At 40.8% G+C, this 18,385-nt stretch overlaps 1 protein-coding gene across 1 annotated transcript; it reads right to left on the bottom strand.

The window, feature by feature from the left end:
- Window positions 1-8,229: 8,229 nt before the first annotated feature.
- LOC141318930 (uncharacterized) lies at window positions 8,230-17,176 on the bottom strand. Its single transcript, XM_073833224.1, has 6 exons — window positions 17,085-17,176; window positions 15,225-17,036; window positions 14,910-14,983; window positions 9,752-14,161; window positions 9,435-9,548; window positions 8,230-9,045 (listed from the first exon to the last, which is right to left on the bottom strand). Exons 1-2 carry the CDS (start codon window positions 17,174-17,176, stop codon window positions 16,043-16,045), a joined length of 1,086 nt encoding a protein of 361 aa, XP_073689325.1. The 3' UTR covers window positions 8,230-9,045; window positions 9,435-9,548; window positions 9,752-14,161; window positions 14,910-14,983; window positions 15,225-16,042.
- Between the last annotated feature and the right edge of the window lie 1,209 nt (window positions 17,177-18,385).

The following is an 18,385-nucleotide window of genomic DNA, read 5'->3' on the forward strand; positions in this document are numbered from 1 at the left end:
AGGAGCTCAGTGAACAAAAAGCCTGCCGTGACCCGGATTCGAACCGGGGTTGCTGCAGCCACAACGCAGAGTACTCTCCACTATACGATCACGGCGCCCTACTGGCTCACATCTGGTGGTGCCGGCCGTCCGAATTGAAAAAAAAAGGACTAGCGGCGCTTTTTATTACTGTGGAGAGAGGGCACACAAATCCATGCTAGGGACACGGAAGAAAAGGTTTGTTTGTTGACTGATTGAATGTGTCTCTGTTTTGTAGTGTGGATCATGGAGGAGAATCCAGGATTACAGCAGGACTGAAGAAATGTACGTCTACACACACACACACACACACACACACACAGCTGTAGTGATTGTTGTTGTTGTTGTTGTTGTTGTAAATGTCTCTATTCTTGTGTTCAGATGCCTGTTTTCTCACACTGGATCCAAACACAGCAAACACTGAACTCAGTCTGTCTCAGGAGAACAGAAGGGTGACACATGTGGACAAGAAACAGTCATATCCTGATCATCCAGACAGATTTTATGTGTATCCTCAGGTGTTGTGTAGAGAGAGTGTGTGTGGACGCTGTTACTGGGAGATTGAGTGGAGTGGAGATAATGGTGTGTTTCTATCAGTGTCATATAAGAGCATCGGCAGGAAGGGATCAGGTCTTGAGTGTTGGTTTGGACGTAATGATCAGTCCTGGAGTTTGATCTGCTCTCGCTCCAGATACACATTCATACACAATGACATAGTGACTGATCTCCCTGTGAAGCCCATCATCAGCAGAACAAGAGTGAATGGGTTTATCAGTAGAGTAGGAGCGTATGTGGATGAGAGTGCAGGAACTCTGTCCTTCTACAGCATCTCTGACACAATGAGCCTCATCCACACAGTCCAGACCACATTCACACAGATGCTCTATCCTGGGTTTGGAGTTTGGTCTGGATCATCAGTAAAACTGTGTTGATGAATCAGAACACAATGACGAGAGATTCTACCCATAATGCTTTGAGCTGCATGATGTTATAGAGTCTCTTCATGACATTACAGTTTTTTACAGATGCTAGGACACATTTCTCAATACTTAGGTCACTTTTGCAAAACTCTTCACACAGTGAGCACAACAGAAGTCTATGTAGGCTAAACTGAGGATCAATTATCATTGTTTTGGCACAAAATGCATTCAATGACTACATCTCTCAAATTTCATGAATTCTTTTCTCACTCAGACACAACTGCCAAAAATCTTTGTTCGTACAGGACATTTTCCACATGCTTACATACTGTTTTCAAAACTGTTAAACTTATGTTCAAAACAATAACAATGCAAAACTGAATAAGACAGCAAAATTCAACAGCAATATTTTATTGAAACATATTTCAAATCTAAAAATGCAGTTTAACCAGCCACAGCTGATTCTCATTGTAGATGAACATCTACACAGGTGTTACTCTTTCAATTTCATTACAAAAGGAGACAACTGCTGAATAGGTTTGTATTGTGATGTAAACATGGACCCAGCCAGAAATAGAGAAGTGGCTGAAAGAGGAAGAAGAGTGGCTGGGAGGGGGGCGAGGAAGATGTATGCGTGGTGGAAGAAGAATAAGAGGAAGATCAAGAGATGTAGTCTCAGATGAGATCAGAGCTACTGTAATTGATCATGTAGTAAATCATGGTCTCTCAATGAGAGAGGCTGGTCAGAGAGTGCAGCCAAATCTGCAACGCACTACAGTGGCATCTATTGTTAGAGTTTTCCGGCAAACCAACAGGTAACTTGTATTCTGCAAGGGCATTTGACTCAGTTGCTCATTTCAGAAGTAATTAAACTTTTGTGTAATTGTTTCTTCATTTCTGCTTAGGACTCAACGGTTACCCCACACAGGAGGGAGAGGAAGGATGTTCACTGATGTGCAGGAAACTACCATTGTTGATATGGTCATCAGAAACAATTGGATAAAACTCACTGAGATTAGACACAGAGTCTTGGCAGAAAACGTTACTTTTGCAAATATTCACAGTGTAAGCATAACAACAATTTCTAGAGTCCTGAAAAAACATCAGGTCAGGATGAGAGAGGAACATGTCAAGCAACTCAGGAACCAATATGTCCAGGTAAGATCAGAATAAAATACAGAACTGTTTTTGAACAAAACCAAACACACACAAAGACAATTTTTACAAATGTACTACTGTAACAGCTTATGTTGCCTTGTGGATTTATTTTAGAGAGTCATGGAGATTGAAGGCAGGTAAACACACCACATTTTCATCTTTGTGGATGAGGCAGGTTTCAACTTGGCCAAAACACGGCGACGAGGGAGGAATGTGATTGGGAAGAGAGCCACAGTGAATGTCCCGGGCCAGAGGGGTGCCAACATCACAATGTGTGTAGCAATATCCACTGATGGACTGCTGTTACACAGACCACTAATTGGGCGATACAACACTGAACGGCTCCTTGCATTCCTGCATGATCTCTATGGAAGGGTTGTGCTAGGTGAGAAAAGGGATGCGGAGAGAAGGAATCAGCCAACATTTATACTTGTATGGGACAATGTGGCATTTCACCACTCCCGTGGAGTCACCGAGTGGTTTGCGGCCCATCCCAGAATGGAGTCACTTTTCCTCCCACCTTACTCTCCATTCCTCAACCCCCATAGAGGAATTCTTTTCCTCATGGCGGTGGAAGGTTTATTTTGATGTATACTTGCAGGTACAAAATCAAGAAAAGTGTTTTTTTGAAGTGTACATTAATAACGATATTGTTGTTTTTTGCATAGTTTTATATATTTTTGGGTGTAGATTTAATGTAGTTGTTGATGTATTAGTCAGTAAAATGGTGTTTGGACGTGATTTTGATCACCTGGAGATATAAAGGGTTGCACATTAGTAGTCAATTTGTCAGATGAAGAGCCTGTGTGCTCGAAACGTCACACGCTATGCGAAAGTTGTTTTAAAAATAAATATTTTTGGAGCTTAGGTGTTGCCGACTTTATACCTTATTTTTTACTTGGTGGTAGGTTTACGACCATAATCCACATGATCAAATTTCCCTCCTGGATGCAATGAATGCTTGATGCCTGGACATATCAGCAGAAGATTGCCAGGGATGGATCAAGCATGCCAGAAGATTCTTTCCTAGGTGTATTGCCCTTGATGACGTAAGATGTGATGTGGATGAGAACCTGTGACCAAATGGAGAAGACCGAGTAGATTAGCATTACTATTGTATCTGTATCAGTGGATGGTGTGTATACAAATTCTTGTATTTCGGAATTAATTAGTGCAAAAAACTAAAAATAAATAATCGACATAAAATATTGACGAATTCTGATTCATTCCAGTAACATATATTGCAGTTATAAACAATATATATTGCAATTATAAACAGAGATGTGTCCTTGTTTTACACAAGAAAACACTGTGTAATGCTACATGTTGTTAGTGTTTTTTAGGCCATTGTTTTGTGGGTGACAAAGTGTGTTTGTCGGCTGTCAACCTTTGCTAGTGTTGTGGAAGAATGAGTTTATCTGAGACCTGAATAAAGTGTTTTGGTAGTTGAAGTGCATTTTGAATGTGAAATGAACTGCTTTGCCAAGCTGAAAGTCGGTTAGGAGAATTGTGTGAAGAGTTTTGCAAAAGTGACCTAAGTATTGAGAAATGTGTCCTAGCGTCTGTAAAAAACTGTAATACTGCAGCTCAACTTCTGTCACTTAACAGTCAGAATAAATCTGTCATAAATCCTCATATAGACAGTAAGATAAGTGCGTGTGTGAGTGTGGGGGGGTTTTCGTGTATCATCAATCATTTGTTTTATTACTGTAAAAATGTCACAATCATGATTGCTGAAGAACATTTCATTAATTTCTCTCTATTGTTTTTGTACAAAGTAAAAAAAAAAAAAACAATGACAAAACAACTTGAGATCAGATTTTAATTGATGTTTGTATCATGCAGAGGTCGCATTAACCGAAAATTGTCCGTCACTGACGGATTTTTTTTAATTAGTGACGGAAAAATCTGACGGTGATCTGTTGTAAATTATAAATGTAATTCCCACCCCTGTCCAGTTGGTGGCGACTGCGCTCCATTGTGGCAGCAGAGCACTGGATACAGAACAAAAACGAAACTGTCAGGAGGAATCTTTTGATACACGCATGCGAGCACCCAGTATAAACTACAGCGGTCTCACGCCACATTAAAGAGCGCCAAAATGGTTTTTATTGCTTGAATTTCCAGATGAAAGAGACAGAATTTGAAATCTGAGACTTTTTCATATTGAAAGTAAGAAAGCACAGAGCATAATCGCTTATTGTGATTTATTAGTTATGCGCACTACTGTTAATTCGTGAACTGAAAACAGCAAGATCCCCTGAGATTCATCTGTTGTCTTCATAAATAAGTGCATAAACCTATGCAGTATGCTCGCCTTGTAGGTTCATGATTAAAAATGAAAATGTGAACAAAAATAAAAGCAATTAAATGTGTTATTCTAATTAAAATATGAAAATTAAAATGACGGATAATAATAGATTATGACGGAATTTTTACGACCCTGTCCGTCAAAATGACAGGCAATGTGGAAGTCTAACGCAACCTCTGGTATCATGTATATATTCGATTCTCACAAGACACAAGAATTAATTTCTGACATAAAATATAGCATTTCATAAAATATATTTATTGTAACTACAGTAAAGCTTTATCAAATGATTATAAGATTTCTTAAAGGGGTCATCGGATGCAAAACTAACTTTTACATGTTGTTTGAACACTAATGTGTGTTGGTAGTTTGTGTACACAACCATCCTACAATGATCAAAAATCCACCCAGTGGTATTTTTTTAAACTTTAAAAGTAATATCCCCTTTTTAAAATCAGCTCATTCTCAGCTTCTTGTTGGCATAACGATACACAGACAGAGGCCGCTCCCACGATAGTTGATTGACATGAGCGCCTTACCTTAGACCCGCCCTCACCAAGCTGAAACAGTCCGACTGCCATTGTGTGACTCAGGTTCAGACAAGAATGTCTCCGACTGAGCGATTTATGTGTTCTATTGTTGGATGTAATAATGAACATAGCAGTCGTCATTTACTCCCGACATCTGAGCTGCTGAAGATGCAGAGGATAACCTTTTGTTTTTAAAAGGAAAGTGCCGATCCTGATCTACAGTTTGTGCAAATCATTTCTGATGCAGCTTCTATGCAGTCGAATCAGGGCCATATATATGTGCAAAATAAACGAATGTTTTGCAACAAAAAATATGTTTTGCCAAAAAAAAAGGTTTGGCAAATAAAAAAAAAATATGTTTTGCAAATAAAAATAGAGTATTGAGAAAAAAAAATTTTTCAAGTAAAAAAAATAATTGCAAAAGAAAAGTTAACCACTGAGAGAAAAAATAAAGTTTTGCAAATTAAAACTTCATCAGCATTGACTTTGCAACACATATTTCCTTTTGCGCTGCTCCTTTAAATTCGCGTTTCAGTCATCCGTGCCTCTGCTACGCAGGCTTTCCTTTGCGTTTCATGTCCCTCATTTGACGTGGGGGAGGGGTCAAGAGGTTGGGGTGTGTACAAGCGACGAAGGCGCGTCCCCTCTCGTTACGTCATCAGTGCGAGCCCCAGGGTGGATCGATCGAAATGGCGGAGCAGTGTGATGGATCTCAGGTATGTTTTATTGAACGCTTTCTTCAAGTTCGCTAGATAGACAGATAACTATATGTAACTATGTGTATCAACGCGTTTGCTCAAGTTAAGTAAGTTAGAGATCAATTACAGTTTTTCTCAATTGCTAAAACACAATTTCTGAAACCTTGCTCCATTTTCTGAAACCACTTAACACAAAACCTCATCTTCAAGCACCATTTACAAAACCTCTTACTCCTCTTGCAAAATGGAACTTTTTGCCTCAAAACAGTTTTTACCTGTGTTCAAAATCAAGCACTGCTCTCAAATCATAAACAAAGTGAGCAAAATGATATACACTATCAAGCAGTCAGTGAACCATAAAACAAAAAACAGAAAACACATTGTTCAAAACATATAGTTCTCAGGGAGAAGTAAAATTTTTATCTCAAAGTTCAGGCCCATACAATTTGTTCATTGTACAGTATACAGCCTACAATGCACTGTACTACAGAATACAATACTAAAAGGGACGAAAGTCAAAGGAGTAAACATGTGATCAATGTGCTTCCTCTTGTCTTTGGGCTGAGTAAGGCCAGAGCACTTTGTCGACATCACAAGGAATATTGTCCTTCCTGAGGCAACAGGGGAAGAAGCTTCTTCTGTGCTGTATCCAGCCCTGACATGATTCCTCACCTATACAAATACAATCTTTCTTGCCCTCTTCCTCTTCCATCTCCTCTTCCTCTTTCTTGCTCTCTTCCTCCTCCTCCTCTTCCTTCTCCTCCTCTTCCTCGTCACCCACCTCGCATAAGCACTCATCCTCGTCCTCTCACATTGTTTCTTCTATCCATTCTCAGACGTTCTCCTTCCCATCTTCAACACTCTGTTATGTTACAACCTGAACTGGCTTATATTGTTTGTCACATCATTTGAAAAATTTAACATCAATTTTGAGTGGTTGTGTTTAACCAATGACATTAGTTCTCTAATTGTATTTGATTGTTGCCACTTGTGTTTACCAGTATGGATGATATGTGTATTAGAGTGCATAATGTGTTTTGAGAATGAGAATGTGTTTAGAGTTTTGCTGAAAAGTCTAAGTGTGATCTGAAAATTGTGTTTTAACATGTGAAATGGTTTAAGGCAGGGGTTTTCAAACCTGTCCTGGAGCCTCCCCTGCCCTGCACATTTTGCTTGTCTCTCTCATCTAATACACCTGATTCAAATCATCAGCTCATTAGTAGAGACTGCAAGACCTGAATTGGGTGTGCCTAATAAGGGAGACATATAAAATGTGCAGGGCAGGGGAGGCTCCAGGACAGGTTTGAAAACCCCTGGTTTAAGGTATTGACAACAGACTGCGCAATTAGCTAAATGAGGTCAGGCAACTGAGAACTTTGTTCAGCCAATGGGTTTTAGTGGTTTAGCAAATTGAGAAAAACTGTAATGCGGTTAATGTAACATGCTAATTGGAAATGTACAGCCGCTGACACACTTAACGTTATGTCGGTGGCTGTACATTTCTCTCAATGTGCACACCTTTCACGTTGTTTTATAATTAATAAATAATTATTATTCTCCACGCCCTAGCTGTAATCTGGAGGGCCATAGCTCTGCACAATTTAGCTCAAACCAGCTCCAACCCACACCTGTTTGGGGGTTTCTAGTAATCCTGGAGATCTTGATTAGCTGAATCAGATGGGTTTGATTAGAGTTTGAGCTAAACTGTGCAGAGCTGCGGCCCTCCAGGTACTGAGTTTAAAATCACTGATCCAGATAATCCTATATGATGTTTATGATAAGGTATCAATAACTGGAATAAAAAAAAATATGCCTATATCTTTTATTTCATTTTAGAAATTGATTCATTTTATAATTATTATTTGCCAAGTTAAAAAATAAATGTAAAACATTTGTTCCTTACAAAAAATTGCTCTTAGTAGCTCAGTAATGGTTTCCTGTAGCTCATTGGTTAGATAACAGTGCTAGTATAGCCCAAGGGCTTAGCTAAAACTGGGAGGCAGTTTCAGAATTACAGGTGTATAGACCTCATTGTATTTCAAATGGAATCGGAAAAGGTAAAAGACAAGTCCTTCTGAAATGTCCTGATGTGGAACATGCTTTCATCCATATTTATAAAATTAATTTCACATTTCCAACCTTTTTGTGGACAGAAGTTCAATGTGTAAGAATTATGTTAAAAGCTTGAACATTTGGTTTGAACATTAAAGAGTGAAGAATTATAACTATTGCAAACGTTTGTTGGTTCTTGTAAAAGTGTGAATGCAAGTACCCAGATAGCAGACCAACACTGAATCAACACTGAATCAATGCTAATGCATCAATCATATTATCATTGGATCAATGTTGAAATTTAACATTGTTTTTTCATCAGTTTTGTGCCCTGAAATAATGTTTCAATGATGAAAAATTGATCAAGATGGTCATTAAATCAACATTTCTTCAACTTAAATTAAATCACTTATTTAACATTGAATTAACATAGAAACATTATCAAATCAATCATGCTTTTTACTTTTTTTCCATCAGAGAACATGCATGACTGTAATTAATATGGTTTTGAAACAATAAGTCACTCAAAGTAAACAACATCCTTCAGTTTACATGCAAATGTGTTTATTTTTGCCCCACACTATTTGAACAAGAAAATAACATTGAATTCGGGTAAAACAAATTATTATTTAAAAAATCCAACAACAAAAAACTTTGTGGTAACTTCAAAAATATAGACCCTGATCCGCAGACTTAGCTTAAATCAGGACTAAACCTTAGTTAAATTAGGCTATTTAAACAGCTTTTATAAAATCCAAGGGGAAAAACACATTACTGGTGTGCATCTGAGACAAAGCAATGGCAATGACATTTTAAGATCTGTCAGAGTAAGTTATTTTCAGTTAAGAGCTTAAACATGAATTTAGTTTGGGACTAGCCTTGTGAAATGGGGGACAGAGCTTAAAATACAATGTACATACAGGATATGATAAAACTAATGACAAAGTGGCCTTAATACATGGAACAGTTAATTCTGAATTTATAAAGCAAATGCCAGGAGAAGAGCCTGTAAAAACTGACAGCATATAACAAATGCAACCTGCATCTGCAAAATGGAAGTAAATGGAAATTAAAACTCACCATCAAAGCTAGAAACACTAACATACCACAGACTGAGACATTACCAGTATGCTGTTCAGGTCTTGAAGTTTGAAGTTTTTCATGGATTGAAGCTACTTTTCTTATTAAAAAAATATGTCATGTCTCCTCATTAAACAGATAGTCTGATAAACTCAGGGCTTTCCACCATAAGGCAATGTCCCCAAGCCATACAGGGCCACATTAGAGCCAATGTTGCACTCTCACAGAAATTATATCTGAGGCCTCCTTTTTCTCAGCTTTCACTTGTTGTAAGGCATCTAAATTATAAAACAAACAGGATGTTAAAACTGCACAATGGTGTAAAACATTTGATTAGTAGTGTGTAACTGAAAGAAGGTGGGTCCTAAATATTTGGAAATGTGACTTAATGTACTACAAAATTAAGTGCAAATTGTAATTAGAATTTAATATGGCAGATGAGTGCACTTAAAATATATATATATTTTTTTATTTATGATCTAAGTTAAGATCTATTGAAAACATAATTAAGGCTTTTCTCATTAGATTTAAGATATTTAAGACTTTTAATGGATTTTTCAATTTGATCAAACTGAATTTAGGACAAAAGGACCCATGTGGACCCTGACTTATCATGCACATCTTGGAGCCTGGTGTCTGTAAATTGAGTTTTTTTGTTCAGGCTGACCTTTCAGTCTCCTACTGCCCAGTTTATCTGAGAAGCCAGCTCACTGGTTAGAGTACAACACAGCATCCTAACACGTGCCTCAATTGATGCTCCTCCAACAGCAAAACAGCCGACCTAAAAGTTTGTCAGGAACATATTTGCACAAAAAAACATGGATAGGTTACAAATAATTGTCATGTGAATGTAGTTATTTTATGAAAGTTATGAAACATTAAAAACAGCATTCACTTGGTAGATGCGTATTGAATGAAAAACTTGCTTTTGTCAATAAATAAATAAATAAAATAAAAATAAATTAATCTTAAAATGTAAATTACCATCACACATCTGGCATCTTCACATTAAAGAGTCCACTCTGGTAGCTGCCATCTCTTGAAACCCCAGACACTGGTTCAGCCAGTCTTTCAGTCCTGATGTGAGCAAAGCTGTGAAATGTCCTTCTGATGGGTCTACAAAAAGGAAAAAATGGTGAAAAACACTGTTATTAGGTTAAGCAAATTCGTTTTGTGACACACTGACTTATGGTGTTAAGTATTAACGTTATATTAAGCTAATATATTAAATAAAATAATCAAATATGGTCCTGGTCCACAAAACCAGTCATAAGTGTCAATTTTTCGAAATTGAGATTTATACATCATCTAAAGGCTGAATAAATAAGCTTTCCATTGATGTAAGGTTTGTTAGGACAGGAAAATATTGGTCTGAGATATAACCATTTGAAAATCTGGAATCTGAAGGAGCAAAAAAATCTAAATACTGAGAAAAAGTTGTTCAAATGAAGTTTTTAGCAATGCATATTACTAATCCCAAATTAAGTTTTGATACATTTATGGTAGGAAAATTAGAAAATATCTTCATGGAACATGATCTTTACTTCATATCCTAATGATTTTTGACATAAAAGAAAAATCGATCATTTTTACCTATACAACTTATTTTTGGCTATTGCTACAAATATACCCCAGCAACTTAAAACTGGTTTTGAGGTCCAGGGTCACATATATTAAACTTATTACATAAAAATGAGAAAATCAAACAATGCAAGGTTTCCCCTATATATCAGTCAAAGAAGGAGCTGAGAGAAATTCAAAATAGGTCGATAGCACGAATAAGAAATTTGTAAAAATATTTATTGCATTAAAATTTTTTTTGATTTTTTTCAGGATAGAACGTCAAAATCGCGATCAGTCTGCTTGTGCTGTCACAGTGTTGAAACACAAATATTCAAACAGCACTCTCACTATTGTATCTGGTAGAGGTTGGTAGAAAAACAAACCGAAATTGTAATATATTTAAGGAAAATTCTTACCTGGCCGGTGTAGCAGTCGATTCTGTTCCCCTCGGAATGTCTGTTCCCCTTTACGTATTCATACCAGTGGTGTAGTCTAGTTTTTTGTAGTGAGTATACTGTGATTTTTCCCTCCCAGCCCCATATTCACCCATCCCCAGTGATGGGAATAACGGCGCTATAAATAAACGGCGTTACTAACGGCGATACTTTTTTCAGTAACGGGTAATCAAACGAATTACTGTTTCCCCCGTTACAACGCCGTTACCGTTACTGACAAAAAAAATTCACGTTACTATAACTGAGAACACTGAAGCGGTTTTCCTGCAAGCAGCATCTCTCAGCCACGGCCTCGATTTCTCTGGGGTGTGTGTGTGTGTTTGTTTGGGGCCGGGGCGGGACATATAACCAGTGATGATGATTGGTGTGTTTGTTAACGTGGTGTAACTGAGAACGCGATGATTGGCTTAGATTGAGTTAATTTCCATTGTTTGCCAATCAGAGGCAGAGTAGTACGAGTGTTCACACACAAGCGCGCGCACGGTTAGTCGCACACACACATATTCCACAACATCAGAACGATGGTAAGTCCAACAAGTTCAAAGGTAGCTTTTGCAAACTGGAAGTATAAGCACTATTTTCCCTCCCCGAGGTGAAAGGCAAAATTATTTAAGTAACGTGCAATTTATGCCCAGTTAAAAAGAGTCTCTCTGCGTCGGTGACAAGTAATACAAATCTATAGAAGCACCTCGTCACGTGCCGCCACAAAATTAGTGGCTAAGAACGCAGTTGATAACGATATTTAAAGTTCTAAATCATCTATTGTGCTTTATAGTTCCACTATAGTAATGATAATATATATAATAATATGTTGAATTTGATAGTTGTCTCTCACGTTGTCCCAAAACAACATTAATATAGTGTAGACTAGTGTACAATGTTTTATATTTATTTTACAGTTATATTAAATTATATTTTTTTAAGTAACGCAATAGTTACTTTGCCTGGTAATTAGTTACTTTTATAATGATGTAACTCAGTTACTAACTCAGTTACTATTTGTGAGAAGTAACTAGTAACTGTAACTAATTACTTTTTTAAAGGTATGTGCCCAACACTGCCCATCCCAGAGCAACACCCCAAATGCCATCACACTCATTAACAGGATGCATCTATATGTAATTGAGAGCATTCTGAAACACTGCTTGTTGTTATCAACATGTTGATTTATTTTTAGCAAATTTTATGAGCTGTCAATTTTCATTTCATTACATTTAGGGGTGCAAGTTGGAACTATTATTAACAATAAAGTAAAACAGCAGTTGCCCTAGGGGGGTCCGGGGGCATGCTCCCCCGTAAGAAAATTTTGTACATTTTACAGTTAAATTCATCTATTTAGTGCACTTTGAGAATTCACAAATTAAGATCAATACAATTTCAGTGTGCAAACTAAACAAAGAAAAAGACTATTGAATTGACTTGTTCTTGAGGTTTAAAGGAGACTCAATCCTCTTTTTAGTTGTGATATGGTGTCTCAGTCTAAATTACTCTCATACTGGTATATTTACAAACAAATTAGAATATAATGATAATATTATTATATTAACAGTAATACTGGAAAACAATTCTGTAAAATAACAGGTATCTTATTTTACCTTACTCTATAGTAGGGAAATTACACTTTTGTCTTTAACTTCTACACATGCCATTTTAATCATTATACAAACAAATTTTTGTGGTGATTTGAGGAAATTTACCAGCCATAAATATATTTTTTTCCTGGCTATGAAACAATAAATTTCATAATAAATTGAAAACTAGAACTAAACACTGCATTTTAATCATGATACAAAAATGCTACACACATGTAGCATGAGCAGTTTTTTTTATTTAAATTTGATTTTATTTGAAGCAAAAACCGAATGGTCTGACTTCAGTATTGTGAAATATTGTGAAATATGTGAAAAATACATTTATGATGATTTCATTTCATTTTAAAACATTTTTATCATAAAACGATGTAAAAAACAAAAAACAAAACTACTGCATGCAAAACTATTTTTTTTTTACCTCAACAAGAATAGCAATGTACAGTGAAAAAAATTGCAAGATTTAGTCACTTTTATAAATAATTGCAACCGTATTTAATAAAATATTTTGACATGAAATCACTCCCAAAACTTTGCGTAGGACAGAAAACACTTTTATTCAGATTCTGAACGGATTATTTAGGAGTGTGCAATAGCCCTTCCTTGATAATCACTAAAAACGAGTCACTTCAGTTAATCGCAAAAGTCTCTTTATATTCAATGAACCACAGTGAGAGGACTGGCAAGGGAAAAAATCTGGCATTTAGAGGTGAGTGAATTTAGAACGTAATGGCCAATCACAGGCGTTCAAGATCAACAGATATGCCTGTGATTGGCTACATTGCTCAGCGCTACGAAAATAAAACACGTTGTCTTTTGGCGATTTCCAGAATACAACCACAAATACGCCCTGGAGCATTTACCAAATTTTTTAAGGCAATATCTTATTACAGTTTTAACTGAGGGTGCTTTTGACTGCGTGAGAAAATGGATGTGTGGCGTAAGAGCGTGTGAAAAGTGTCAATTGCGTGCAGCTGCAGTATCACACGAAGCGGCAGTAGCTTCAAGGACAGGCTTGTTTTCGTTTCATAATTCATATCTCATTTGCTGGTTTGCATAACTTGATTTCAAACTCGAGCCGAGAATGACCACCAAGCATAATAGGTGACGTCAGATCCAGGTCACAGCAGGCTACAGAAGCCTGAAGCAGCTGATTGGTCTACACATCGCCGCTTCAAGTCAAACAATACGCCTCGCAAGACAGACGTGGTTAATTTATGAATGTGTGAAAATTGTCACAATACCATGTTACATATCCTCGCGCCTTTTTAAGTGGGTATACGCAATTCCTTGACCTTTTCTAGTGGGTATACGCCGTATACCTGCGTATCACGTAGACTACACCACTGATTCATACCATGTAGTCTTGCGTAGTTGCCGTGTTACCATACGTATTGTCAGAACTAACGTACTCATGAAGCACAACTGGATGTACGGGAAGCAAAAGGGATCAAAAAGTACCGTCTTTTCTCCGAGACTTAAAAATAGATCTGAGAAGCTAGGTTTTTCCAACTTACAACCGATTTAAGCGTATGATGCTTTCTAGCGCAGGCCTATTTGAAACGGTATGTGTCACGGATTTTTTAAATGTCACTTAATTTAAGTGAAACCAAAAACAATTTTGCAGCAGGTGTAAGAATTTACAAAAATAAGTAAAATAAGACCACAAACAACAGTGACTTAATTCAGTTTGTTTTATTGCAAGAAAAGCATTTGTATTCTTCTTCTGTGGGTGGATTATTAACACTGTCCATATGGAACCATCGCCCACAGTCATCACAGGAAATCTATAAAATAAAAGATACATTTTAAAAATTAGCAACATTGTCAGCAAATCTTATAGTCTATTCATTAAGGGTGTACTCACACTAGGCACGGTTGCCATGAACCGGGCCCGAGTACGATTGTCCCCCCTCCCCACTCCCCCACTGGCCTGCACTCACATAGGGTTTCAGCATTCGTGCCAGAGCACGCTTACGTCATTATGGTTTGACGGTTTCAGGATAAACAGGAAGAGCGCGCTCTCGCTGAACGCAATTTAGTCCATCGCTCTTTTTAATTTGTGGATAGTAATTTTGCGTCGTTTGTTCCGCGGTGGTCCACAGCCTATTGTTAAACATGTCTATCGCCTTTCTGGCACAAAATTTTTCGCGCAATCGTGCTGTTTTTATGGGGAAGTTTGCAAGGTACCAGCTGAAGTGCAGCAAGGACTTTGCAGCTTTGATTATGGACTATAAAAACGCTGATTACCTTGCAAAAATGCGACATCACGCGTCCTGTTCCGTGCTCCGGCACGGTTAGCGCTCACACTGCATGCGAACCGCGCCCGAGTCCAACTGAACCATGCTCTGGCCCACCTCTTCCAAGCGGGCCAGGGCCGGCTAAACGAGCCGCGCCCGGGCACGGTTCGGAGCACTCACACTAGTCAAACGAACCGCGCTTTGGTGGTCAAACGCACTCGGGCACGGTTCAAACTGCCTAGTGTGAGTACACCCTAATATTCCACACCAGTTTAAATAGAAATGAAAAGGTTACCTAGAGATCATCAGCATCCGAGTCAACAAATGTTTCTGCCTCCCCACAAAAGTGACACAGGTTACTTAGGTCATCTGTAAGGTACAGTATGGACAGGGTGTGACTTGTTGATTTTCAAAGCACTAATGAAAGTGATGCACACATCAAAAAGGCATGACAATAACTGTCATGGTTAAATACAACAATAATACAATAACAATACAGAATATTTTCTGCAAACTTGGGGGGGGGGGGCTATACTATAAAGCAAAGGTTAAATGAAAAAATGAAAACAAATCCTATTTGAATGAACATTTCATATGTGCTGTCACACACCTTCAAAGCAAACACACCACACGATGTAGCATCCTTCTGCAGTGGGTGAGTCTGACTTTCACACACCCAATGTGAAACTGGAATTCCTTTTTTTCTCATCATTGCTCTACAAGATTAAAGGAATGGTAATTTGTACCATTGTAACCGCTGGAAAGTCAATTTAGTTCAAGACAAGTATTAACTTTGTATCAGTTCTTCGTGTCAGTATATGAGTATCACTTAGAGTAGTTTGCTTATCAACTTGGAAGAACGTCTGCGAATGACATATTTTTGCTCTTTCTTAATGCCAAACGGGTAAATTCCTTGAGTTTTATAATTGAAAATTTCTTCAAACAATTTTTGATCCATAGTTCAGATTTTATGACAACGCCAGCAAGAATGGAAATTCAAGTGACAACATGGCATGCTCATGGCCCAAATTTATAGCTAAACTAATTAAAAACTAATTGATTTCATTAGTGGTCTCTGCAATTATGCTCTAATTACAATAACTACTAAAAGCTGTGTATTTACCCTTGCATCTTGTATTTCTTGTGAAATTTCTTGAGCACCTTGTACTGATACGCTCGACCCTCGAACGCAAACCGAAGAAAGGGCCTGTGGCGAGGTAGAATCGAGACGTGAAAGTAGGCGTCCTTCAGGTCGATGGCTGCGAGCAATTCTGGGGATGGATGCAAGTCAGCATGCGTCTTGTCGTCAGCATCTTGAACGGCAGCCTGAGAAGGGACCGATTCAGGACTCTGAGGTCCAGGATGGTTCTTAACCCACCACTCTTTTTGGGCACGATGAAGTAGTGACTGTAGAACCCTGACTTCATCTCAGCTGGAGGGACTGGCTCGATCGCGTCCTTCGCCAGTAGGACCGCGACCTCCGCACGCAGAACAGCGGCATGTGTGTCCGAATGGACAGTAGTGTAGAGAACGCCTCTGTACCTGGGCGGACGCCTGGCGAATTGAATCGCATAGCCGAGACGTACCGTCCGTATCAACCACTGCGAGGGGCTGGGAAGCTGAAGCCAGGCTCCCAGCCGCTTCGCCAGGGGAATCAAGGGAACGTTGACCGACGTGACCGTGGTGGGGCAGCCTAGGGGAGTAACGGGAAGGGGACTGCACCCAGAAGGAAAAACGTCCTGGTCTGCTCAAGGCAGCGCTTACCTTCTTCCCTGGTTCCTGCGCTGGCGACAGACAGCTCCGAGTCCGGTATCGAGAGGGCAGACATGTGCCGCTCGAGACGGGAACACGGGGCCGAGGACCCAAAGGTGAAAAAATTGGCTCTTTTTGTGAGGTTTTGGGTACCGCCGACCTGTGGGCCGGCGGCAGCGTCAGGGTGCACAGCAACTCCCGGCCCTCCACCGGGAGGGAAGACGTAGATGTTGTCGTCGCCTGAAGAGCCATCTTCTCCACCTCTGAGTTGCCCGCGTCAGGGACGTTTAGCAGATCTCTTGCGTGTGTTCTTAGCCGGTCCCTGAGAGGCGGGCGGCGCACCTCTCCCACGGCTAGCTCGACGTCGAGCCAGCCTGGCCTCATGAAGCTCGGCGGGGGACGGAGCAGGTTTGGGTTTTTCTTTGGAGGCCGCGGGGGGGCGCCCTTGGCGACGGGCAGGCGGAGGTTGGGCAACTGGCGGCGGGATGGAAGATTCACGGCGGGGCAGGATGTGCTTGATGGCCTCCGTCTGCTTCTGGACTGCTGAGAACTGCTGGGCAAAGTCCTCGACAGTGTCGCCGAAGAGGCCACTCTGGGAGATGGGAGCGTCAAGAAAGCGAGCCTTGTCGGCGTCTGCCATCTGAGCCAGAGTGAGCCACAGGTGTTGCTCCTGGACCACAGCCGTGGACATCACCTGACCAAGGGACCGCGCCGTGACCTTCGTGGTAGTTCTTCCAAAACTCCCTGGTCAGGACCACCCTCGTGCAGTTCTTTTAACGCCTGAGCCTGGTAGACCTGGAGAGTGGCCATGGCGTGCAAGGCGGTAGCGGCCTGCCCAGCAGCGTGATAAACGCAGCCCGCCAGGTGGAAGCGCCACCTGGGCAAAGATGCACCGCCACAGCGCGCTCAACCTGGGGGATGGCCACGTACCCCCTGGCCGCCCCGCCATCGAGGGTGGCGAGGGGAGAGGAGCTGGGGCGCACCCGAGATGAAAAGGGGGCCCGCCAGGGGGCCCTCCTCGTGCACCTCCGGGAAAAATGGGACTGCCGCGGGAGCCCTCCCTAAAAACCAATCATCAAGCATAGAGGGATCGGCCGGAGGCGCTGGAGGCACCTCAAGACCGATCCCCCTGGAGGCCCGGAGGAGCATAGCCGAGACCCCCTCCTCGGGAGGGGGTCGCGCCGCCGAGGCGTCCGCCTCGCCCACCGACTCTCCCTCTGATGCTGCGGTTGACATCTCATCATCTGCAGGAGCACCGAAGGAGACGCTCAGCCCGCTAGGCAGGGAAGCGTACTGCTGCGGGAACTCGACGGGGTCACGCTGTGGTGCAGAAGACCGCAGGGCTTTCTCAGCAGGCGGTGCATTCCGCACGGTGACTCTTAGGTCCCCCCCGCATCTCGCTGCGGTGGCCGAAAAGCATTGACGGCTTAACGACTTGACACGGGAGGAAGGCGGGGGGGAGCCGGCTCGCGAACGAGCGCCGGGACCTCAGCGTGGCCATGGTCATGCACTCGCAGTGCGGGCATGAACCATCCATGATCGCCGCCTCAGCATGCTCAAAACCTAAACATGTGAGGCAGAGATCATGTCCGTCCGCAGAGGAGAGGAAACCACCACATCCTGAAGCGCACGGCCGAAAATGCATTATGAAAAGAACGTCTGAATCGGCCGTGAGAAATTAACTCTTTTAGCTCCCGGTCTGCCCAGGGAGAAGCCGCGGGGCGGCTGTGCACTCGACGGGGCTTGCTCGCTGGAATGCAGGCAGCTTGATGCCGTTAGAACGGCAGCCCGCGGGAGGATCGCTGGTGGCTGCCAAACAGTCTCTTATAGTTCTTTTAGTAATTTGGCAGCGCACCAGCAGAGAGAGAGAGAAACTCTGAAGAACTCAGCGAAGTCTTGTCTTTCTTAAAGAACAACAGCGGCTCGTGTGAGAGGCTCTGAAAGCATGAATCTGATGAGTGTGTTGCAGCCACCATCTTATATACCCATATGTACGGGGGAGTGGCTTGGTATGCAAAT

The sequence above is a fragment of the Garra rufa genome, chromosome 1 (assembly GCF_049309525.1).
Source record: "Garra rufa chromosome 1, GarRuf1.0, whole genome shotgun sequence".
Classification (NCBI taxonomy): domain Eukaryota; kingdom Metazoa; phylum Chordata; class Actinopteri; order Cypriniformes; family Cyprinidae; genus Garra; species Garra rufa.